This window comes from Cervus elaphus, chromosome 21 (genome assembly GCF_910594005.1).
Source record: "Cervus elaphus chromosome 21, mCerEla1.1, whole genome shotgun sequence".
Classification (NCBI taxonomy): domain Eukaryota; kingdom Metazoa; phylum Chordata; class Mammalia; order Artiodactyla; family Cervidae; genus Cervus; species Cervus elaphus.
Genome location: NC_057835.1, coordinates 70643755 through 70669440, shown reverse-complemented (window position 1 = coordinate 70669440; position 25686 = coordinate 70643755). Strand labels below are relative to the sequence as shown.

Sequence of the window (25686 nt, the reverse complement as noted above, 5' to 3'; positions counted from 1 at the left end):
AATTTCCAGAAGTAATATTGTATGAGAATAGGTGGTCTTTAGAATACATGATATTCACAAAATGGTATTGCAGCAATCACATTTGGAGAAGAAATACTTACTGCATACACAATAAAATAAATTCCAATTGGGTTAAAGAATTAAAAGTAAACAATGAGACCAATGATCACTATACAAAAACACTGGTTCCTGTTTTTAAAAACTGTTGTAGTCAAAAACAAGGTAAGTATATAACAATAGGAAGGAACTGGTTAGGTTATGATAAACATGTATAGTTATGTACCATGACCTTTCAATGTTCTTGAAGTTTATGGGTGTATATATTATAGAAGGATGCTCATAATATATTGTTAAGTAAAAATAGATCATACAGAGTTATAAAAGAGGAAAGATCTAATACTGTTTACTAAGTTCTAGAAACTGTATTAAGTGTTTTTCAGCTTGTATTTCATTTGATCTTCATGTTTTTAATATGTGTGTACATATATATTTTCAATTACATATGCATTCATAGAATGCAGGTTATTTTCTAAAACTTTTTAGCAGTTTTGAGGTATAATTGACATAGAACAAACTGTACATATTTAAAATGTACCAGTTGATAATTTTAGATGTTTAGACACACTTGTGAAACCATCAACAAAATCAGTATAATGTTATCACCACCCAGAGTTTAGTTGTGCTATCTGGTAATTTCTCCCTTGTTCCTCTTATCCCACGTCTACCGCTGTTCCACTGTCTTCAGGAAACTGATGATTTGCTTTCTGTCACTGTAAATTAGTTTGCAGTTTCTAGAATTTTATATAAATGGAGTCATGTGGCATATAATTTTTTGTTTTTTTCTTCCAGTCAGCAGAGTCATTTTGAGAATCACATATGTTGAGTGTATCAATAGTTTGTGCCTTTTTATTGCTAAGTAGTAGCCTATTGTATGGCTGTGCCACATTTAAAGGATGCTCCCCAGCCAGCGACTGAACCTGCACACTTGGCAGTGAGGCTGCAGCGTCCCAACCACTGGACTGCCAGGGAGTTCCCCTGTACCACAATTTAAAAAATAATAATTTTACTTCCTTATTTATGGCTGTGCTGGCTCTTCATTGCTTTGCGCAGCTTTTCTCTAGTTGCATCGAGAGGGGGCTCCTCTTCATTGTGGTGCTCAGGCTTCTCGTTGCGGTGGCTTCTCCAGTTGAGGAGCACAGGCTCTAGGCGCGTGGGCTTCAGTCGTTGCAGCCCACAAGGCTCAGTAGTTGCTTGGGGCCCCGAGAGCACTTGGGCCCAGTAGTTGAGGCTCACAGGCTCAGTAGCTGAGGTGCACAGGTTTAGTTGCTCTGCAGCACGTGGGATCTTCCCGGACCAGGGATTGAACCCCTGTCCACTGCATTGGCAGGTGGGTTCCTAACCGCTGTGCCACCAGGGAAGCCCCTGTACCACAGTTTGATTGGACCAGAATAAATGCAAGCATGTTTGTCTCCATTAGGAGAATTATGCAGCAGTTTTCATGAAGTATTTTAAAGCAGTAGCACCATTGTGTTTTTGTGTATGTGTGTGTGTGTGTGTGTGTGTGTGTGTGTGTGAAGTAGCCATTGAATTTATGGAGATCCAAATTTAATTGTTGAGAAGGGAGTCTGTTGTGGTAGAGGATATGCATAGGAGATAACACTCAATAAAGATTGATAGAGGAGAAACTTATGAGGCACCTCCAAAAGCATTCTGTGTTTGTGATTCTGGAAATTTTCAGAGCTCTCTAGATCTATCATATACAGGGCTACTGTAATGTTAATTCTGGATAACCTGCTGATTGAAAGCAGTATTAAGTAGATATTAGAAGATACACATTGTAATTCTAATTGTGTCATCTTCTAGCTATATGACTTGATTGAGTCACCACTTATCTGAGTTTCTTATTCCTTTTACGTAAGAGTTAGTATTAGAACTGCTAATTCCATAGTGCACACTGTGCTCTAGCGCAATAACCATGTCTAGAGATATCCCTCTAGAGAGGGATAACCATGTCTTTTCAAAGGGAAGGGAAGATGGGAGTTGAACTCCAGTATACTCACGACAAGTTGTGTTTTGTAGCATGAGTCTGTATTTGCCCAGAGCAGAGATGCCTTTTTCAAATTCTCACAAAGGCCCATCTATTCATCAAGCAGACACAGCAGCAATGAGTCTTCCCAGGTGGGAGGTAAGGTAGTAGTGAAACACTGAATTTGTTGTAAGATGTTGTATAGGTGATGGTGGCTTTGTCCATGCCTACCTCACAGAATATGGAGAACAATGAGATGTGTGTGAAAGTGTCTTGAAAAGTGTAGTGTTACAAAAATATAATGTCTTGCTCTTTTGCTGTTCATCTGTGGTTTATTTTAGGGTAGATACAACAAGAATTGAACACTCCATTCCTTTAAGAGAAAACTGGGCACTACCATATTTTGCATGCCAAGTTGCTGCACTTACAGGCTATTTAAAAAGCAACTTAAATTCTTATGGAGAGGTAAGATGCAAATTTATTTGTCACAATTCTGATGTATTGCAAATGTGGTATATAATTTTAAAGCTATTCATATGAAAAGTTATATTCAGTGAAACCTAGTTACTACATGATAGATAATCTTGTTATAACTTTTCCTGTAGTCTGATTGGCAGTAAATTATATTTAGGAGAAGGGAGATGTTACCTTGTTTCAGTGCAGTTACTTGACAAATATGAAGAATATTTTATTATGAAAATGAATGTCTCGTTATTTTACTACTTCTCTCACTTTTGGGACATTCATGGCCTCTAATCATCATGAGTTGAAGAATATTAGTGAAGATAGAAAGTGACTGCAGGTGACGGCAGTGGTCGCAGTGCACATCCTGTTTACAGTTACGTGTCGTTTGCCCTCACGCTTTCTGTGCCTGAGGGAGGTCAGGTTCAGGAGACTGTCCTGGGTGGTGTAGATTCTTAACTTGTTGTTACTGCCATAAGCCCTTTCAGGAATCAGATGAAGCTTAGAGACTCCATCTCAGAATAATGATTTTAAATGCATAAAATAAATGTGATTATAAAAGGCAACCGATTACATTGAAATTGACTTCAATGTAGTAATCTTTTGACAGTCTGCCTGCCTGTCTTGGATCAAGAATTCTCAGCCTGAAAAAGGGACTGACTACAGGGACCTGGTTGGCTAGGAAATAGGATTCACTTATGGTTCCTTTGTGAAATCTCTGAAAAATACTCTATTCTTTCAGGGATGTCAGATGTCCTGAGCATAGCAAACTTTATTTCATTTTTGATGGTACTAGAATTTCCTTTGTTTTTGTTTTCTTTTTCTTTTTTTATTTATCTAGAATTTCCTTTTTTATCTAAAATAATAACACATTTGAGATTTGTAATTTTTCTTTTGCTGCGTTTGTGTAAAGACCTTTCTGAGGAGGGGGAAAAAAAAGACCTTTCTGAGGAGGAATATTTTCTACAATAGAAAGTCTTTAATTGAGTTTTCCTGTTAGATCGTGCAGCCTTCTCCTAGGGAAGAAGAGTTCTTCAGTTTTTGTATAAAAGTGTAACATAGCAAAATGAACTGCCTAAGCTTCTGTGTATTTACCATTATTTTGAATTAAAGTGAAAATTTTGTTGCCACAAAAAAAGATGTGTTTCGGTTTTTTTTGGCCAGGCCTCGAGGCATCTTAGGTTCCCTAAGCGGGGATCAAACCTGTGCCTTCTTTAGTAGAAGTGCAGTCCTAACCACTAGACTGCAGGGAGTTCCCCATCAAAGATAAAATGATTTTTAATAAAATCATTCTTCTGGGACTTCCCTGGTGGTGCAGTGGTTTAGACTTCGTCTTCCAAGGCAGGGTGCATGGGTTCGATCCCTGGTCCAGGAGCTAAGATCCCACGTGCTTTGCAGCCAAAAATATGAAAATATAAAACACAAGCAATATTGTAACAAATTCAATAAAAGACTTTAAAAATAGTCCACATCAGGGCTTCCCTGGTAGTCTAGTGGTTAAGAATCTGCCTGCCAAGCAAGGGACACGGGTTTGATCCTTGGTCCAAAAAGATCCCACGTGCCTTGGAACAGCCAGGCCTGTGCACCTGAGAACCTGAATGCTGCAACAAGAGAAACGACTGCAATGAGACGCCGAGACTCCGCAAGGAAGAGCAGCCCCTGTTCTCTGAAACCAGAGAAAGCCCACACACAGCCACAAAGACCCAGTGCAGCCAAAAAAAGTCAATAAAAATTTTAAAAAATCATCAGGAAGCGCATTACTAATAAACAATAAAAATTTTAAGAAATAGCCCATGTCAAAAGTTTCTTTAAAAAATAAAATTATTATTTTAAGAGGAGTTTCAGAAGAGGTAGAATGAAGTGTTAACATTTTTTCCCTTCTATACCACATTCTATATCTTTCTGAATATCTTTGTTTCATTGCCATGTTATGTATTCTTTCTAGTACTTTAAAAAAATTTTTCTTTTTATTTAAAAGAGGACTTCCCTGGTGGTCCAGTGGTTAAGAGTCCACCTGCCAAGGCAGAGGATACGGGTTCAATCCCTGGTCCAGGAGGATCCCACACGGTGTGGGGCAACTAAGCCCGTGCCGCACAGCTCCTGAGCCTGTGCTGTGGAGCCTGCCTGCCGCGAGAGGGGGGACCACCCCGAAGAGACGCCTGTGCGCTGCAGCTCGCGAGCAGCCCCGGCTCGCTGCACACGGGGGAGGCCTGCGCAGAGGCCGCGGGGACCCAGTGCAGCCGAAATGCACTTGTATATATAGTAATAATAAAATACATACTGTAAAAAGTAATAAATACATGTACATTATGCAGATGGTAAAAAAAAGTGTAAATGGATAGATACACAGTGAAAAGTATATTTCCCTTCAGTTCACTATTGTTTACCAAAGACCTGGTACTTTTTGAAGGGATCTAAGAATAGTTTATACTCCTATTTTTGTTTACATTTTTTTCTCCTTTTTTATTTAAGCACAGTTATTTTTCTGTATTTTGAAAGTATTCCATGAGTTTCTCACTCTTCCATCCTCTTTCATTTTTTTCCTCTCAATATTAAGGTAAAGGAAGTAAATTATGTTTAGCAGTTATTTGGTTATTTGTAACCACTTCCCTGGTGGCTCAGATGGTAAGGTATCTGCCTATAATGTGGGGGACTCGGGTTCAATCCCTGGGTTGGATAGATCTCTTGGAGAAGGAAATGGCAACCCACCCACTCCAGTATTCTTGCCTGGAAAATCCCGTGGACGAAGGAGCCTGGTAGGCTACTGTCTATGGGGTCGCAGAGTCAGACACGACTGAGCGACTTCACTTGGCTTTAACTACTCATCTGGTCCTGGGCTTCCCTGGTGGCCCAGATGATAGAGTCCACCCTGCAGGGCAGGAGACCAGAGTTTGCTCTCTGGGTCGGGAAGATCTGCTGGAGGGGGAATGGCAAACCACTCTAGTGTTCTTGCCTGGGAAATGCCACAGACAGAGGAACCTGGTGGGCTACAGTCTATAAGGTCACAAAGAGTTGGACACGACTAAGCAACTGACATATCTGGTACTCAACAATACACAGCAAGAGCAAAATACCAATTCAAATATTAAAGCGGTAGCAATATTAAGGATTGTATAAAAACATGTGTTAAAAATGAGCACGGTTTTACTGTGGTGTATTCTCAACCCTTCAGCTAAAAACTCAGTTTTTTAAGAAAACAAAACTGCACTTTCTGCTGCCGTGATGCCCGTGAAAAAGCCTGTGGCATGGGGGGAGCAAAGAAAGAGAAGCAGGGCCTGAAGATTACTCGCAACTGCACCCACCCTGTAGGGCTTCCCTCGTAGCTCAGTTGGTAAAGAAGCCGCCTGCAATGCGGGAGACCTGGGTTCAGTCCCTGGGTTGGGAAGATCCCCTGGAGAAGGAAACAGCTACCCACTCCAGTATTCTGGCCTGGAGAATTCCATGGATTGTATAGTCCATGGGGTCGCAAAGAGTCAAGACACGACTGAGTGACTTTCACTTCACTATACGCACCCTGCAGAAGATGGAATCTTGGGTGCTGCCGATTTTGAGCAGTCTCTTCAGGAGAGAATTAAAGTGAATAGAAAAGCTGGGAATCTTGGAAAAGCTGGGAATCTTGGAGGTGGTGTAATAATTGAAAGAAGCAAAAGCAAGATTACTGTGACGTCTGAGGTACCTTTTTCCAAAAGGTATTTGAAGTATCTCACCAAAAAATATTTGAAGAATAACCTGTGTAGTTGCTAAAAGCAAAAAAAGTTACAAATTGTGTTACTGCTAAGGAATCAATCAAGATGAGGAGGAGGGAGATAAAGATTAAAATTCAGTTATCTGGAATATTTTGTATGTTATTGCTCTTTAGTAGTTGTGTCAGATTCTTTGTGACCCCACTGACTAGCCCTGCCTGCCAGGCTCCTCTGTCTGTGGGATTCTCCAGGCAAGAATACTGGAGTGGGTTGCCATTTCCTTCTCCAGGGGAACTTCCTGGCCCAGGGATTGAAACTGTATCTTCTGCATTGGCAGGTGAATTCTTTACCACCTAGTCACCTGGAAAGCCCAATTTTGTATGAGTTCTTCACTAAAATTTAGAAACCAAATTATATATATATATATGTATGTGTATATATAAACTGTCCTTCCATTATGTTTGCCTCCCCTGGAATTCACCGTATACATACACATCTTTGTGTGTGTGTGTGTGAATTGAAAGAAGATTTGCACCTGAATCAACCTGAATCAGTAGTATTGACCACCCAGCAGTCAAGTCTAGTAAAAGCCACCATTTAAAAATACTTACTACTTTATCTCTTAGAATGAAAGAAAAATTTACTGAATTTTCTTCCTTTTCTTTTGTCTTCCTGAGATTCTCAGTATTGTGCTGAACACTGAAGGGCAAGTGGTTGATTTCTTTGTAGAATGTTTGATTTAAGATCTTACTGTTTATGTAAGGATTTAATAATAATTATGTGATTTTTAAAACAAAGTTTTAAGAGTTGCTTTAAAATGGAACCAGTAACAGCCACAGTAGTTCAGGTAACAACTTGATGGGTTTGTATAGTAACAAAGCTGTTAATACTTAGTTTCTTTCTTTTGTTTTCCCTAGAGGTTTTGCTACTTGTTGATGAGTGCTTCAACTTACACCTTTATGATGGTGTGGGAGTACAGCCACTATCTCTTGTTTCTTCAAGCAATATCTCTCTTCTTGCTAGATAGTTTTTCACTGGAGCAGAGTGACAAGGTATTAATGGCACTTTAAAACTATGATTTTAAATCTGCAGAATTTTAAATCTAGTATTTATAGGATTGTATAAAAACCATTTAGCTTTTAAACTTATTTTGAAATACTTTAATAGGCTCTGATTTATACTTCTACTCAAAAGGTTGTTAAACTCATTCTTCCCTAGTCCTTTTAGAAGCACTTTGAAATTCCCTTAAGCATGGGCTGTTTAACCAAAGTCACCCCTGTGCTTCCTCTCTTATTTCTAGTCATTTCTCCATCTTCCCTGTTTCTTTAAAAAAAAAAAAAAAGTGAAACATAGGACACGTGCAAAAGAGTGTATGATATCTATATCCCATGGGCTGAGTATCCAGGCCGTGGGGTCACAAAGAGTTGGACATGACTGAGCAACTGAGGACACATATAGTGTATAGTAAAAATATGAGTAATTGAACACCCAGGCCAAGAATTGGAGCATTTCAGTACCCTGGAAGCCCCTTTTTCCCAGTCATATCCTACTCCTCTCCAACAGAGGCTAACTGTCCTGAATTTTGTTAATCCTTTCCTTCTTTTTCTTTATGTTTTTTTTACCACCTATCTATGTATTCCTAAAAATACGTTGTTAAATGATAATGTATTGTTTACTTTTGCCTGATTTGCTTTTGAGATTCATCCATGGTGATATATAGTTATATTTCATTCATTTTTATTTATTAATGTATTCTGCTGCTAAATAACATTTAAGCTTTTTTCCAGTTTATTGTTCATATGACCAGTGCTGCTATAAGCATTCATATACATGTTACCTGGCTCAGATTTTTCTAGAATATATACCTCATAGTGGAATTAGAAGTCAAAGGATAAGTGCATATTCAATCTAACTAGAGATACCAAGCCTTTCCCCAGAATAGTTATATTGATTTATAATCCTGTCAGCAGTAGTTTCCCATAGACATTCAGTTCCTTTATTTTTTATTTTTTTGCCTTGTTATCTTCCTTTTCCTTATTTATAAACATTTATTGAGTATGTAATATATTGTCTTATCTAGAAATTTGGGAATCTTCATGCTCATCCTTTTTCTTCCGCTTGGTCCAGAATCCTGGTAATTAGGTTATTTAAATAATCATTAACCAAGTATAAACTTGTTAACTTGTGAAGTGAAAGGGCAATAAGTACCTAAAAGTATTACAGAGGTAAAGCTTCAGGAAGCAGCTACCACTCCAGAAGCTGTGGAAGAACTGGGAATTATTAAAACTTAGAAGTTTAGAGGAGGGACCCCCATGGAGCTGAAACAGACCTCTGATAAAGAGCCACTGCTCCACTTTGCTGGTATCTCTGTACTGGAAAGAAGGGCTCTCTGGAAATGGGACCCAGACTTCTGAGAATGGTACTCTGGCCAGCTGATCCCATGGTCTCTGGGGTAAGAAGACATGACAAAGATGATTCTTGAAGCTTAAGAAAACTGAAGCTGCATGCAACTCCTGTTACAGGAAAGAATTACTCCGTTGGAGTGAAGAAGCCTCGCTAAGGTGATCCACCCAGGAACTGCAGGCTGCAGGAAGGAATACATCCCTGCTCTGTCCTCCAGCCTTACCTCTCAGGAACACAGATTGGAAGAGCTTACTAGGGAGCCAAATGGAAGAGCAGAAATGTAGATTTTAGAGGTTGGCCCCAGCATTATGAATCTGGGATAGAGACATAGGTTTGGACTAAGAGAACCAGCAGTCAAAATGAAAAAATAGGGTATTACTAGCACCCAGAAGATCAATAGAGCCCTCTCCTTGTGATTGTGTCAGCCTCCCAACAGTGAGGTATCTATTTAAAAAACGGCTCTGGCCTTTTAGGGAGTTTTTTCTTTCTGTTTTTTTTTTTTTTTAACATCACTCTGCCTTTTGATTCCACCCCCCACCCCGCCCCTGGCCAACTAATGTCTATATTTCATCTTAGTTCTCCCCTCTCTATTCAATAAAAGGAATCTATTTTATGGTAGATTAAGTTACACTATTGAAGTTTAGAAAAGAAACCTAGTGAGACGTAACTTTCTAGAAGAACTAGGAGGTCTTCTATTAGGAAATTAAATTTAACTTTCTTAATGTCACTGTTAAATGGACCAAGTGCAAAAATACTTTTCTCTGGTGCTGTGTTTCATGGCAATATATTTTCCTTGGGTAGGTTTTGGGGACTACTGCTAAAAATTATGACTTTTTACTTACATAGCTTCATGTTGCTCAGGTGGACAAGACAAAGCAAGTGAAATGAAGTCAGAGCCTGGAATTAAAGATGGTTTTTCTAGTCTGATTTAGACATCCATGGTTTCAATGCTTTTTACTTTGTTTCTGGAGAGTTCTTTCTAAAAAGAAAGTGATAAATTACCTATATTCCATGACATTCAAAATACAAGTTGAATGGTTGTACAATACTGTCCAAAATTATAGTAGAGCATTTACTTCATAATTGCAGTCAAATTTTATCTAATGAAAAAATGTACAATAAAATTAATTTTGTTCTCATTTTTGTCCCAACAGGTTCATGAAGTTTATAAAATCTATATATTTTCTCTCTTTCTGGGATATTTACTGCAGTTTGAGAATTCAGCTTTATTGGTGTCTCCTTTATTAAGTTTAGTAGTAGCCTTAATGCTTGCTAAGTGCCTTCAGGTAAGTAGAATTGACTGTCATTCTTGGGGTGAATTTTTAAATTGTTAATTTTTTAAAAATCTCACTTATTTGTTCATATGGTTCCTCCTTCCCATAGCTGAATGTGAAGAAAGGAACTTTTGTGGCTAAAATAATGAGAGTGATTAATTTTTACTTGGTGTGCGCTCTGACAGTGACACTGACTGTTACAATGAAGGTAAGTGGCTCTGCTGGAGATGCGTGCAGTAGAGCAGTTTGAATAATTTAGTTTTAATGAGAATAGTGGGATAACAATGGAGTTTATACAGTAATATTTTTAGCTGAACAGTAATCATACCTAGTGTATTAGGTGGGAAAATAGGATTCTGAATTTTTTCTAAATATACTTTTTAAAATTCTACTTTATTTTTCATTTAATTTAAAATGTCATCATTACCCCAATTAGCATAAAGTAATATGTAGAATAAATTCAGGTGAGTAAAAGACATTCAAAAGTGTGGGGTAAGTTGTTTATGCTAGGTGGGAAAAGGTTAAAATTTTCTAACTACCCCATTATACTTTTATGCTTAACTATAAGGTAATGTGATTGACTTATGCCAGTGAATCTCCTTGCTTCATAGTTATACCTGGCATTTTTAATTCACATTTTTTGTTTCATAATCTTGCTGTGTTTTCTAGTTCTAGTATTGGACAAAAGCATATTGCTATAAGCATAACTAATAGTTCTACAACTAATAGTTCTAACTAGTGTTTTTATCCTCCAGATGTTTGTCCCACACAAAGAAAATGGACATATGCTGAAGTTCCTTGAAGTAAAATTTGGACTAAATATGACTAAGTAAGTTTTGGATTATGTAAGTTTACCTAACTCTATACCACTTATAAGATAAAGAGCAAAAATAATCAAAGGATGTTGTATGCACCTAATTACATACCACTCAGAAAATAATCTGGGATATTATAATAGCTAGAAGAAATATGACATTCATACTTTTCTTATTTTAAAACATACCTCATTTAGGTCTTTTAAAATTAGGTGTACTTAAACCTCAGTAGCATCACAGCGTGTTAGCTCACTTTCTCCCTTAATGAGGAAGGATGATACAACCTAAGGTCAGGATAAACTAAAGATTTAAAATGAATAAAGAAGCAAGGAAACTAACCTCTAATCAGCAAAATGCTGATATTTAAAAGAACATGGGGATTTCCTTGGTGGCACAGTGGATAGGAATTTGCCTGCCAGTGTAGGGGACACGGGTTTGATCCCTGGCCCAGGAAGATCCCACATGTTGCAGAGCAGCTAAGCCCACCTGCCACAGCTACTGAGCCTGCACTCTGGAACCCGTGAGCTCCGACTCCTGAGCCTGTGTGCTGCAGCTGCTGAAGCCCTCACACCTGGAGCCTGTGCTCCGCAATGAGAGAAGCGCCCCAGGGAGAAGACCGCACACTGCAGCAGGGTAGCCCCTGCTCAGGCAACTAGAGATCGCCCTCACAAAGCAACGCAGACCCAGTGCAGCCAGAAAAGGGGATGAGGTCAGCGATAATTCAAGTAAAAAAGGCTCATGGCATATTACACATCTGTGCCTTAATAAAAGCGGGGTATGGCATAAAAATGAGGTAGTCAGTAAGATATTTATTTCATAGCAGAGACTCTCATCTTTGGTCATAATAGTGGATTGGGCCAGAAGCTGACTTTTTAAATCCAAAAATAGTGTACTTTTGTTTGTTGGTTAAGTGCATGTTTTAAAATCTAAAATGAAATAAATGATTTTATATACTGATAGAATTCATTTGCATAGCAGAAAACATATATTTACCTATCGGAGTGTTAGTTGCTCAGTCGTGCCTGACTCTTTGCAACCCATGAGCTGCGGCCCACCAGGCTCTTCTGTCCATGGGATTTCCCAGGCAAGGATACAGGAATGGTTTGCCATTTCCTTGTCCAGGGAATCTTCCTGACCCAGGGATATATATTCGGATGTATCAGTTGGATATCAGGGTTTGTAATGTTCTTCAGAATTTCAGGGAGCATTTCTGTTGAGAGAAACTTTTAACAATCACTAAAGAAGTGTTAATATTTATTTAATGTGCAAGATACTGGGCCAGGTACTCTTTGGGATACAAAAATGTCTACAGTCTGACACATGCATGCTAAGTTGCTTCAGTCATGTCTGACTCCTTGTGACCCTATGAGCTGTAGCCCTCCAGGCTCCTCTGTCCATGGGATTCCCCAGGCAAGAATACTGGAGTGGGTTGCCATTTCCTTCTCCAGGGGATCTTCCTGACTCAGGGATCAAACAGTGTCTCTTAGTCTCCTGCATTGACAGGTGGGTTCTTTATCACTAGTGCCACCTGGGAAGCCAATCTGGCACATAGCGGATTGCATTAAGTGCTATAATAAAGCGACAATTAAAGTGCCATGGGAATATGGGGAAGGAAAGATTGAGATTAGGATTATGGAAAGATCATTAAATTGGGAATTTGAATTAGACCTTAAAGAATTAGTAGGTTTAATAGGCGTATTTAAAAACAAGATGCATTTGTCCTGAGGACAAAGATTTCGATGACAGCCTCTTTGATACAGTTTTATAGCTGTTTGGCACATTGAGAAACTTGAACCTTTTAGTTTAAACCCGGTGATTTGTGAAGCATTCTTGGTGCCTCCATGAGCACTCCTGAACATCACTTTTTCACTTATCTCTTTCCCCAGGGCTGGGAATTTAAGGATTAAATGGAAGTTAAAGATGGTTTGGGAGTGAGAATGCCGATTAATCTACCTATAACTAGGAGTCTTGGTTATATTTAGTGTGGGTTAAAAAAAGCAGTTTATCTGATAGGACTGTCTAATATAAAACAAGAGTGTCCAATAACAATGTAACTTTAGTCGCATATGTAATTTTTTAGTAGTCATATTAAAAAAACAGTAAAAAGAAACAAGTGAATTTAATTAATGTGTAAACAATATAAAATTACTGAGATATATTTTGTATTTCTAAAATTCCTTTCTTCAGCTGTTTTTATCTTTGAAGTCCAGTGTATATTTTGTGCCCTAAGAATATTTCCACTTGCCACATTGCATGTGCTGACAGCTACATGTAACTAGTGACTATCATATTGGACTGTGCTGGTTGAGGCTACACAGCTGAATTTTTTGTTTTCTTCCAGGTAAAAATAGAAAGTAAAACTACCTTAAAACTATATTGAGTCCTATATATATTGGACTGTATATATATATTATCACATTGCTATATCATAAAAAAGTAGCAGTTTTAAATTTATTAGGGCAGCTTGTTGAGGAGGGTTACTAATGCTATTATTTCCATTTGTAAAGGGTATGACCTTGCTGTTGTAAGTTAATAGATTAAAGAAATGTGTTTTGTCTTAGTTTTTACTGAGATAAAAAATAACTTTTATGTTCAGTATTTTAAAACATCTGTAATTTTAGTATCATGCTTTTTGTTTTCTGTAGGAATTTTACAATGAATTGGCTCCTGTGTCAAGAATCCCTTCAGGCACCATCTCAAGATTTTTTTTTGCGATTGACACAGTCTTCTTTACTACCTTTCTATATTTTGGTGTTAATTATTTGTTTTCTTTCTATGATTCAAGTTATTTTTAGGAGAATTAAGTAAGTACCTAAGAAAACCAATTGTATTACTAATTAATAAATTATGAAATACATAAAACATTTAATATCTTTCCAATATTTATGTATTTGTTTTATAGCTTCTAATTTAATTCTTTTCATCAGTATGTAAAATATTGTTATAAGTTGACCAGATAAAATTCAGATTTAAGCATATATATCTAAAATATGTAATGTCCATTTTTAATTCAGGAATAATATTAAATAATCAGTTAAACTTTTAAAGATTCATTCAGTAATTTACTCAGGATTTTTATTTATTGTAAGAAGAATCTCTTCTTCTTAAATGAAACTAGTAGTAAAAGTTATTTTAAACTATAAAGTTTGACTATTTAAAAATATTTTTATAATGTTTGAAAGGAGGTTGTATATAGTATCTTAATTTTGAGAACTTACTCTAATTATGATTTAACTATATTGATTTAGCAACCACTAGTTCAGTTATAATGGACAAGGAACATAAGTATCTAAGTCTCTTTTACTTTCATGTTTCATCTTCATTGAGTCAGTTGTCTTCCAAAGTTGAAAAGCCTCTTTCAAAGACTTGGAGATATATAAGTTAGGTATTTGACCAGCAGAAAGTACTTTCAAATTTTAAAAACTACCTATGTATTTTTTATGAGGATACTAAAGATCTTTGATTTTTCAAAGTAGTCAAAAACATTTCTTTCAGTAGTGATAAGTCCCTGAAAGAAACTGTTGCACTTGAAGATGGACGAATTGGAGAAAGGCCAGAAATAATTTATCATGTGATTCACACTATTTTACTGGGTTCTCTTGCAATGATTATAGAAGGGTAAGTGTATATTTGATCCATTTGTTTTAACAAAGAATTGTCCTTTATGATGGTAGGTAGTGTTTACTTTCCAGAATACATTTATAAAACACTACAAAAACTCAAAAAACCTTAATATAAGTGGGGTTTAGAGAGGTATTTATAATATAATGAACCAGTATTTACTTATGCTTTTATTTGTTCAAAAACTGTTGAATGTCTTCAAAGGGTCCAGCATTGTGCTCACTGCTGGGGGTACACTGGTGAACAAAAGTGGACAGCAAAAGTCTAACCTTATGTGATTTATGGCCTATAAAGGTGACAGACACTAACCACACAAAAATAAAATCACAACTTTGCTAAGTGAAGGAGAGGTAAATGGTGTTTTGAGAGTGAGGGTTCAATAAATGATACCCTTTTCTTTGAAGTTTGACTTAGGTGAGAAATAAGACATAGGAATATAAAAGTGTTTTGAGTACCCGGTTTTAATGAAGGTAGGAGGTTTCTTTTTACCAACAGACAATTCTCTGGATGCCAGCTGGGTATCCTACAGTTCAACTCAGTTTTGACACTTGTCTGCCAGGACCATCAGAATCCATACGCATAGGGTTCAGTCCTACAAGACTCCCTTGATACCTCTTCAGACACCGATTACAAGTCCAGGTTATTACCTGTTTCTGATGAACTGACCAGAGTGTCCCAAACTCTGGCTGGAACACTAGTCACTTCAAGAAGTAGTAGGAGAAGAACTGAAAAGGTGTGTCAGGGCCATATCTTAGAGGGCCTTGAAAACCATTTAGATGAGTTTCCATTTATTTCTGTAGGTACTGGGAAACTAAAGATTTTTAAACAGAACATGTCTTCTCATGGTTATGTTTGAAAAGGATTCATCTGGCATCTCTTTGAATTGGAAGAGAATTTAAAGGTTGAAATGTTAATTAGCTGGCTAGGTGAAATAAATGGTAAGGAAGGGTTGGATACTAAGAAGTCAGTAGATTGGCATAATGGTCCAGTGTCTCCAGTAGAGTTTATGTTCCAAGGGATGTCATATACATGTAAATTGAGCGTGAATTGATGTCTCTTCAAGTTACAAATTAGACTTTAGTGTTGATTCCGGCTGACTGGAACAACTGGTTTGGTATTCTGAAATGGGGGTGTTAGGAGGAGATATTAGTTAACCGGGGAAACTAATGCGAGTCCTCTGTCTTAATAAAATGTATTCTGTATGCATCCACTACTTCTCTCAGAGCCTGATTCAGTATTCATTTTTTTAAACCTTAAATACAATACAGTCTCGAATCGATATTTTGCTTTCACATAACCCTTGACCTTATGAAAATGCTTTTTAGTACTTATTTTCTAATGGTTTCCCATGTGTTCAAGTGCCACATTAGCTGCTTCCCAGGTGGTGCAGTGGAAAAGAATGCACCTGCCAATGCAGGAGATGCAAGAAATGTGGGTTTGATCCCTGGGTCAGGAAGGCCCCCTGGAGTAGGAAATGGCTACCTACTCCAGTATTCTTGCCTGGAAAATTCCATGGACAGAGGAGCCTGGCAGGCTACAACCCATGGTGTCACAAAGAGTCAGACACAGCCAAGCATGCATGCAGGAAATGCGTGTGTTCAGTTTTATTCCATCTTGATAAAGACCTCCTTGAGAGCTGTAGCCACGTCTTGTCTTTTTCCTCTGTAGTACTTTGGTCACCCTGAAGTGCATGAAAGTGCATGATCAATAACTTATCAGATGAATGAATGTTACTTTGCTTTCCCCATTTCATAACTTTCCTAATTTTATAAAACCAAAATAGTTCACATTTATACTCTGGCCTCATATTCTTCTAGTCTCTGTAGAGTTTGTCATCAAAGAATATTGCTTGGAAAGGTCTTTTTGTTTTCTTAGTATTAACTACAAAAGTTATCCTTTTAGATGTTGTTTTTCTTTGTTAATCTGTGTGAAGCAATGCATCCACAAATTTTTCTCACTCTTCCTCTTCTGTCTTCAGCTTTTACCATCAACTCTTACAGCTACAAGTTACAACTTACAGTAATGTTCTGTCTTTTATTTATACAAGTTGATTTTTCTGTACACCTGGAATTTTAATCTTTTTAAGTTAAGAGCCCCAGTTTTTCAATTCTGCTTTTAAAAAGTTAATCTCAAAAGTAATACACTTCAGACCATGTAACAAACACAGTGTAGAAATGTATGAAGTAAAAAATTAAAATCCTTCCATCTCACTCCTCAAAGGCCACAACTGTCAGCCGTATCTTTCTAGATGTTATCTTTTAACTATACTGTATATAGGTACATTAGGGGGAAAAAGTCACCAAAAAACTAGGGTAACAATATACGTAAGATTTTGCAGTTTGCTTTTTTGTTTTTCATAAGGATTTGTTTAATCAGTACCTATTAAAGGATAGTTAGGTTTCTATTTATTTTGTAATTAAAACAACATATTTTTAATATTTATGCTATTATATCTGTAAGCTAGATTACTAGAAATAGCATTGTCTTGTGCTATTTAAAATTTTTATAGGTTCTGCCAAATTGCCTTCTGAAAAGGAGAAACAGTTTATATTCTCTCCAAGAGTACAGTTTTACTACACCTCATCTATATTAATGCCTAATCCTCATTTTAGTAACCCACATGTCTCTTGATTATTTAAGAAGTAACTATCTGTCACTGAAAATTAGAGGGTAAGCTTTTTCACTCTCCCTTAACATTGTGGTGTTTTCATGAATGTTAGGAAACAACTCAGAATAGAGAAATCATATAATAATGATGTTCATAGAATAGCTAATGTATGACTCTTTTTTGTCTTTTCCAGCTTGAAATACCTGTGGACTCCTTATGTGTGCATGTTAGCAGCATTTGGTGTATGTTCTCCTGAACTTTGGATGACACTTTTCAAGTGGCTTCGATTACGAACTGTACACCCAGTGTTGTTGGTGAGTCATTATTTTGTGTTAAGTTCTTGTTTCTCTTTCAAGTATATTAATGGAAATCATGTTGAATATAATTGAAATAGCATGAGTAAATCATTTTATGATTTATAGGTAGAGAAAAAGAGAAAGAGATTCTGAGGAAAATATTTTTTCCATAATTTCTGATTATAAAAGTAGTGTGTTTCAATGCAAAATCCTTAAAAAATAGAAGGTAAAAAAAATTAAGTGAATCAATAATTTGAGAGGCTATCAAAAATTAAGTTTTATAACATTTTTCTTGGTTTGACTTAGAACTATGGTATGTTTTCAGTGTGAATGGAACGTTTACACTGTACCTGCTATGAATCAGTTCAGTTCAGTTTAGTCACTCAGTCTTGTCTGACTCTTTGCGACCCCATGGACTGCAGCACGCCAGGCTTCCCTGTCCTATCACCAACTCCCACAGTTTACTCAAACTCATGTCCATTGAGTCGGTGATGCCATCCAACCATCTCATCCTCTGTTGTCTCCTTCTGCTCCTGCCTTCAATCTTTCCCAGCATCAGGGTCTTTTCAGATGAGTCAGTTCTTTGCATCTGGTGGCCAAAGTATTGGAGTTTCAGCTTCAGCATCAGTCCTTCCAACGAACTCAGGATTGATTCCTTTAGGATGGACTGGTTGGCTCTCCTTGCAGTCCAAGGGACTCTCAAGAGTCTTCTCCAACACCACAGTTCAAAAACATCAATTCTTTGGCGCTCAACTATCTTTATAGTCCAACTCTCACATCCATACATGACCACTGGAAAAACCACAGCCTTTACTAAACGAACCTTTGTTGGTAAAGTAATGTCTCTGCTTTTTAATATGCTACCTAGGTTGGTCGTAACTTTTCTTCCAAGGAGTAAGTGTCTTTTAATTTCATGGCTACAGTCACCATCTGCAGTGATTTTGGAACTCCCAAAAATAAAGTCTGCCACTATTTCCACTGTTTCTCTATCTATTTGCCATGAAGTAGTGGGACCAGATGCCATGATCTTTGTTTTCTGAATGTTGAGCTTTAAGCCAACTTTTTCACTCTTTTCTTTCACCTTCATTAAAAGGCTCTTTAGTATTTCTTCGCTTTTGCCATAAGGGTGGTGTCATCTGCATATCTGAAATTATTGATATTTCTCCCGGCAATCTTGATTGCAGCTTGTGCTTCATCTAGCCCAGCGTTTCTCATTGATGTACTCTGCATTTAAGTTAAATAAGCAGGGTGACAATATACAGCCTTGATGTACTCCTTTCACAACTTTGAACCAGTCCGTTGTTCCATGTTCAGTTCTAACTGTTGCTTCCTGACCTGCATACACATTTCTCAGGAGGCAGGTCAGGTGGTGTGGTATTCTGATCTCTTTCAGAATTTTCCAGAGTTTATTGTGATCCACACAGTGAAAGGCTTTGGCATAGTCAATAGAGCAGAAATAGATGTTTTTCTGGAACTCTCTTGCTTTTCCAATGATCCATCAGATGTTGGCAGTTTGATCTCTGGTTCCTTTGCCTTTTCTAAAACCAGCTTGAACATCTGGAAGTTCATGGTTCACATATTGTTGAAGCCTGGCTTGGAGAATTTTGAACATTACTTTACTAGTGTGTGAGATGAGTGCAGTTGTGTAGTAGTTTGAGCACTCTTTGGCATTGCCTTTCTTAGGGATTGTAATGAAACTGACCTTTTCCAGTCCTGTGGCCACTGCTGAGTTTTCCACATTTGCTGGCACATTGAGTGCAGCACTTTCACAGCATGATCTTTTAGGATTTGAAATAGCTCAACTGGAATTCCATCACTTCCACTAGCTTTGTTTGTAGTGATGCTTCCTAAGGCCCACTTGACTTCACATAGCTTCACATAGACTTCACCAGACTTCCAGGATGTCTGGTTCTAGGTGAGTGATCACACCATTGTGATTATCTGGGTCATGAAGATCTTTTTTGTATAGCTCTTGTGTATTCTTGCTACCTCTTTTCAATCTTCTGCTTCTATTAGGTCCATACCATTTCTGTCCTTTATTGAGCCCATCATTGCATGAAATGTTCCCTTGGTATCTCTAATTTTCTTGAAGTGATCTCTAGTCTTTCCCATTCTGCTGTTTTCCTTTATTTCTTTGCACTAATCACTGAGGAAGGCTTTCTTATCTCTCTCTGCAGTTCTTTGGAACTCTGCATTCAAATGGGTATATCTTTCCTTTCCTCCTTTGGTTTTTGCTTCTCTTCTTTTCACAGCTATTTGTAAGGCCTCCTCAGACAGCCATTTTAATTTTTTTGCATTTCTTTTTCTTGGGGATGGTCTTGCTCCCTGTCTCCTGTACAGTGTCACGAACCTCTGTCCATACATAGTTCATTAGGCACTCTTTGTCTATCAGATCCAGTCCCTTAAGTCTGTTTCTCACTTCTACTGTATAATTGTTAGGGATTTGATTTAGGTCATACCTGAATGGTCTGGTGGTTTTCCCTACTTTCTTCAATTTAAATTTGAATTCAGCAATAAGGAGTTCATGATCTGAGCCACAGTCAGCTCCTGGTCTTGTTTTTGCTGATTATATAGAGCTTCTCCATCTTTGGCTGCAAAGAATATAATCAATCTGATTTCAGTGTTGACCATCTGGTGATGTCCATGTATAGAGTCTTCTCTTGTGTTGTTGGAAGAAGGTGTTTGCTATGACCAGTGCGTTCTCTTGGCAAAACTCTATTAGCCTTTTCCCTTTTTCATTCTGTACGCCAAGGCCAAATTTGCCTGTTACTTCAGGTGTTTCTTGACTTCCTGTTTTTGCATTCCAGTCCCCTATAATGAAAAGGACATCTTTTTTGGGTGTTAAGTCTAGAAGGTCTTGTAGGTCTTGATAAAACTGTTCAACGTCAGCTTCTTCAGCATTACTGGTTGGGGCATAGACTTGGATTACCGTGATATTGAATGGTTTGCATTGAAAATGAACAGAAATCATTCTGTCGTTTTTGAGATTGCATCCAAGTACTGCATTTTGGACTCTTTTGTTGACTATGATGGCTACTCCATTTCTTCTAAGCAATTCTTGCCCACAGGAGTAGATACAATGGTCATCTGAGTTAAATTCATCCATTCCAGTTCATTTTAGTTCGCTGATTCCTAAAATGTTGATGTTCACTCTTGCCATCTCCTGTTTGACCACTTCCAATTTGCCTTGATTCATGGACCTAACATTTCAGTTTCTTATGCAGTATTGCTCTTTACAGCATCGGACCTTGCTTCCATCACCAGTCACATCCACAACTGCGTGTTGGTTTTACTTTGGCTCCATCTCTTCATTCTTTCTGGAGTTACTTCTCCACTGATCTCCAGTAGCATATTGGGCACCTACCGGCCTGGGGAGTTCATCTTTCAGTGTCCTGTCTTTTTGCCTTTTCATACTGTTCATGGAGTTCTCAAGGCAAGAATACTGAATTGGTTTGCCATTCCCTTCTCCAGTGGACCACGTTTTGTCAGAACTCTCCACCATGACCCGTCTGTCTTGGGTGGCCCTACACAGCCTGGCTCATAGGTTCATTGAGTTAGACAGGGCTGTGGTCCATGTGATTAGATTAGTTTTCTGTGATTGTGTGAAAACCACAATCACCTGCTATGAATAATGTGCTTGAAATAAAAAGATAAAACATGATTTGGGGCCTTCCCTGGTGGTTCAGTGGTTAGGACCCCAAGCTTTCACTGTTGGGGGCATGGGTTTGATTGCTGGTTGGGGGACTAAGATTTCGCATAGTGTGCAGTATAGTTAAAAAAGGTTAATTTCAGGAGAGGGAAATGGCAACCCACTCCAGTACTCTTGCCTGGAAAATCCCATGGACCAAGGAGCCTAGTAGGCTACAGTCCATGGGGTCGCAAAGAGTCGGACACGACTGAGCAACTTCACTTCACTTCATGGCAAAATGTCTTGTGTGAAACATGTTTTTCTTAATTTCCATGAAACAACATTCTGCAGTCTAATAAAACTTTTATCTACTGTAAAAAAAAAAAAAAAAAAAAGGTTAATTTCATTAAGTGGATTACCATTTCCTGGTCATAAAAAGAGATAATAAGAAGTATTAATAGGGTGCTGTTGGAACAGAGAAGGCCTGCTTAATTCAGTTTTTTTTTTAATCCCTAAAAGAGGACTTCAGTTCTGAGGTTTGAAAGATGAGGGTAAAAGCGGTATTCATGGTAGAGGGAAGAAACACCGGTTGCAAAGTACATGATATATGCAAAGGGAGTAAAATCAGAGGCAAAGAAAAAGCATGATACATTTAATTTTGTTGGCACATAAAATGTGAGGTAAGGGTGAAGAAATGAGACTGGAGGAATCAAGGAGGGTAAGGTCAGTGAGGTCTTTTGAGTGTTCTGCTGAACTTGGTGTTATCCTACAGGCATTCAGAACACATTGACATATTTATGCAGAGGTGGGAGAAAGTCAGCCTTACCTTTTCTGTCAGCCCACCCTTAAAGTTCCGTGAAGAATAGGCTTAAGGGTGATAGACTTGAACCAGGAAGGAGGTTGAACCTCCTTAAACCAGGTACAGGCCATGGAGGAGGAAGCGATGAGAGCTTACTATGTGTCAGGTACTGTTTGAAGCATTTCATAGGCTATTCAAAGCTTACGAAGACCTTGTTGGCAAGTTTCATTATCTGTATTTTATAGACAAGGACACGAAGGCTTAAAGTGATGAATTAACTTGCCCAATATCGTATAAATTATAAGTGTAATAAAATCATGATTCACACCCACTTTGGAGTTCTTCTAGCTCCAAAGCCCATTTAATTAATACTGTTCTATACTGAAGTGAAAAAAATAGAAGATTTGGTGCTTCATAAAGTATGGATGAATGAAGAATAGGGAGAAATCATAGATGTTTCCTAGGTTTGGCATTTGAATGACTAGGTTGTGGGGTCACCAGTTGCCATGGGAGAGTACGAAGAACAGGTTTTGGCGGAAAGCTGATAAATTATTATCTCTAATAATAGTCTTCTTGTATTTTGCAAACCTTTTTCCAGAGGAATTTATATATTCTTAGCATAGTAGTATACTGGTATTAAAGAACCAGCCTGCCAGTGCAGGCTAGAGACATAGAAGATGCAAGTTCAATCCCTGGGTCAGGAAAATGCCCTGGAGAAGGAAATGGCAACCCACTCCAGTATTCTTGCCTGGAAAATTCCATGGACAGAGGAGCCTGGCGAGCTACAGTCCATGGGGTTGCAAAGACTTGGACACGACTGAGCACACACACATACTGGTATGTACTGACTGTTTTTCCTGTGTTAATTCATTGTCTTTTTGCTGCTGTTAGCTATTCACATAGCTGTTTATTTATTTACAATCCAGTGTTTTTTGTAAACTTCCTAAGTTAGATTCCTGGGAAAATCAGATACTCACTTGCTATTTGAAATGTTGTGATGAGCATTATGTTCTGCCTTAAATTTATACAGTAAATATGTATGTCTCACTTTACGTCCAGCTTGTTATATCTTAAATCCATTGTTTATGTGGTAGTCATTCAGTTGTGTCCGACTCTTTGTGACCCATGGACTGTAGCCCACCAGGCTCCTCTGTCCATGGAACTCTTCAGGCAGGATTGCTGGAGTGGGTTGCCATTCCCTTCTCCAGGGGATCTTCCCGACCCAGGGATGGAACCCGGGCCTCCTGCACTGCGGGCGGAGGCTTTACCGTCTGAGCCACCAGTAGTCGTCACCATCTTACTCTATGAACTAGGTTCCATGCTGACTCCCAGTTTCTCTGAAATTGTTATAACTGTAAGAATATTTGATTGGTCACAGAGTCATTGTCTAGTACCTCTGAAGTATATTCTGAAGTGTATTTATCCATAACCCTTTTTGCTTTAACATTTTAGGCTCTTATTTTGAGCATGGCTGTGCCCACTATAATAGGTCTCAGCTTATGGAAAGAGGTAAGAAAGTTAGATTTTTCATAAGGTTAAAATATATGTTGTTTATAAGGTAGTGATAAATTTTTATGTGTGTGTAGGATACTTATATTGGGACAGTATTTTAACAAAATAAAATGTGATATACTAAATAATACTGAATTTTCTACCAATAGGACCATGATAGAAGAGTTAAAACATTTTTAGAGTGCCATCTGATGCAATTTTCTATAGTCTAATATTGTTAGACTATTAACAATTGACAAAGGAAATAGCTGAATAAATAGTATTTACTAGTAAAGAGTAAAAAGCATTTTGGCAACCCCAAAATTTAAATATTTACAAAGTAATATAAACTCTTTACCTTACCATAATGTGACATGAAATTAATTGCCAGTAAACCTGTGAATTATTTGACTTAACCTGAAATTTATTTGTTTACTTATTTTTTCAGTGTGATGTGCATGAAAGATACAACTGATGATTAATTGGTGAAGCTAAAATTATGTATTGAGTATAGGTAGTAAATTAACCAAACGGTAGATTATTTGGACTGAGAAGAGTGAACAAGAAACTAAGAGAAAGTAAAGTGCTCTGTGCCCTTTTTTCTGTGAGAACAGTGTTGTAATATTGTTTGTCACAAGTAGGCCTCTTAGTCTTTGGAAATACTTTGAAAAAGCTTCAAACTTTCTAAATACTTACACACAGGTTTCGGGGATTTTGTTTTGTATTTTAGTTTTTTCCAAGATTAATGACAGAACTAATGGAACTACAAGAATTTTATGACCCAGATACGGTGGAACTTATGACCTGGATAAAGTAAGAACTGAATTACCTGAGATTATTGTTAAGCTATTAATTAATCGTTGCATGCTATTTAATAGATTCAGGGGGAATAATAAGGTAATCCTTTTTCCATGAAACTCAGGAATTTTACCCTATATTTTTAGGGACAGTTTTTTAATTAGACATATAATTCTAATTTTCTAATTGAACTCGTTTCCATCAAAAGTACAGTATTGATAAGTTGAGATGTGAAGCTCTAGCTATTAAGCATCTAGAAATGTGGAATAAAAAGGAATCAATGTCCTTTTATTTAGATAGTCAAGAGATGCTTCTTTTAACCAGGGTTGGAGGTGAATGAACGGTGGGTTTCTAGTGTTGATAACCAAAGTTAACAACATTTTTAATTTTGATACTCATGCAGATTTTAAGGTGACAGGAGATGTGCTCTTGGACCTATGCAAGTGGGGAATTGTAATTGAAACACCCTATTCCGTCCCCTAACATATTAATACATACAGAACCAAGGGATCCTCAGAGGGTCATACTGTCAGTGAAGGGATGAACTCAAAATATCCAGCAAGTGGTAGAAAAAGATGGTAAGAAAGCATGTCTTCCTTGGCCTCAGCTCTTGGTCAAAAATAAAGTGTTTCCTCTGAATTTGTAGCGGTCCATCTGAATTCACATGTCTGTAGCTTGAAATTATACTTGTTTAATCCAGGGAACCCTGTATCAAGAAATTAGCATCAAAATATTTCTGGGATGGTCTGGAGTGCCTAATAAAATCCTCAACCCAGGCTACCCAGGATTTCACAAATAAAGCTTCATGGAGATAAGTTCTAAAGTTACAAAACACATGAAGAAACACTTCGACACAGCAAGACATATTGCTGTCATTTATGATAAGCAATAGAACTAGACCTCTAGCAATTTCTGATAGTAAAATTTGTGTCAGGTTTTGTGGCACAGTGGACTCTCATAAAAGTTGGTGACTTACAAGCAATAAACATTTGTTATTTTGCACCACTTCCGTGATCAACTGAGTGGAAGCAATAGGTAGGCTTCTGGTCTGGGCCAGCTCATGTGGAATTGGTTAGTCTGGCCTGGCCCCTCTCACGTGTCTGTGGCTGGGTAGTGTCAGCTGAGGGCATGGAATTGACTTAGCCACTTCTCATCATCCAGCCCAGGTGAGACTGGGCTGATTCACAAGATGGTGGTTGTAGAGCTCCCTAGAGCAGCATGTTTTAAGTCTGCTCACGTTGTGTTTGCTAATGTCCTATTGGCCAAAGCAAGTCACATGATGGAAACTAGAGTTTCCTCCAAGAGCATAACTATGGGGAAAGAATCATTGCAACCATTTTTTTCAACCAGTCTACCCCACGAATAGAGACTGATAAAAAGTATGAAAAATTTTAAACATATAGATAAGGAAATTAATACTTGAAAAAGGAACAAAATACTATCAGAAAAAGATCAGGATAAAACGGAGAAAAAGATTGAAACTGTTTCTAGAAATGAAGAATTAATTTTATAGAATAGGTGAATAGAAGTGAGAATTGTTGTTCAGCTGCTAAGTCGTGTCCAACTTTTTGCGACCCTATGGACTGCAGCACGCCAGGCTTCTCTGTCCATCACTATCTCCCTGAGTTTCCTCAAACTCATGTCCGTTGAGTCAGTAATGCCATCCAACCATCTCATCCTCTGTCACACTATTCTCCTCTTGCCCTCAACTTTCCCAGCATCAGGGTCTTTTCAGGCTCTTAGCTCATGGCCAAAGTATTGGAGCTTCAGCATCAGTCCTTC

The 25686-nt window shown here is 37.8% G+C and overlaps 1 protein-coding gene across 1 annotated transcript in view; it reads left to right on the top strand.

Moving 5' to 3' along the window:
* The window catches only part of DPY19L4 (dpy-19 like 4), a 63654-nt gene that overhangs the window by 23980 nt on the left and 13988 nt on the right, over nt 1–25686 (top strand). Inside the window, exons 7-16 of the mRNA XM_043879840.1 lie at nt 2368–2491; nt 7089–7223; nt 9729–9860; nt 9958–10056; nt 10604–10677; nt 13309–13467; nt 14162–14281; nt 17086–17206; nt 23068–23124; nt 23837–23919. Coding sequence (XP_043735775.1) covers nt 2368–2491; nt 7089–7223; nt 9729–9860; nt 9958–10056; nt 10604–10677; nt 13309–13467; nt 14162–14281; nt 17086–17206; nt 23068–23124; nt 23837–23919 — 1104 coding nt within the window. The remainder of the gene's footprint in view (nt 1–2367; nt 2492–7088; nt 7224–9728; nt 9861–9957; nt 10057–10603; nt 10678–13308; nt 13468–14161; nt 14282–17085; nt 17207–23067; nt 23125–23836; nt 23920–25686) is intronic.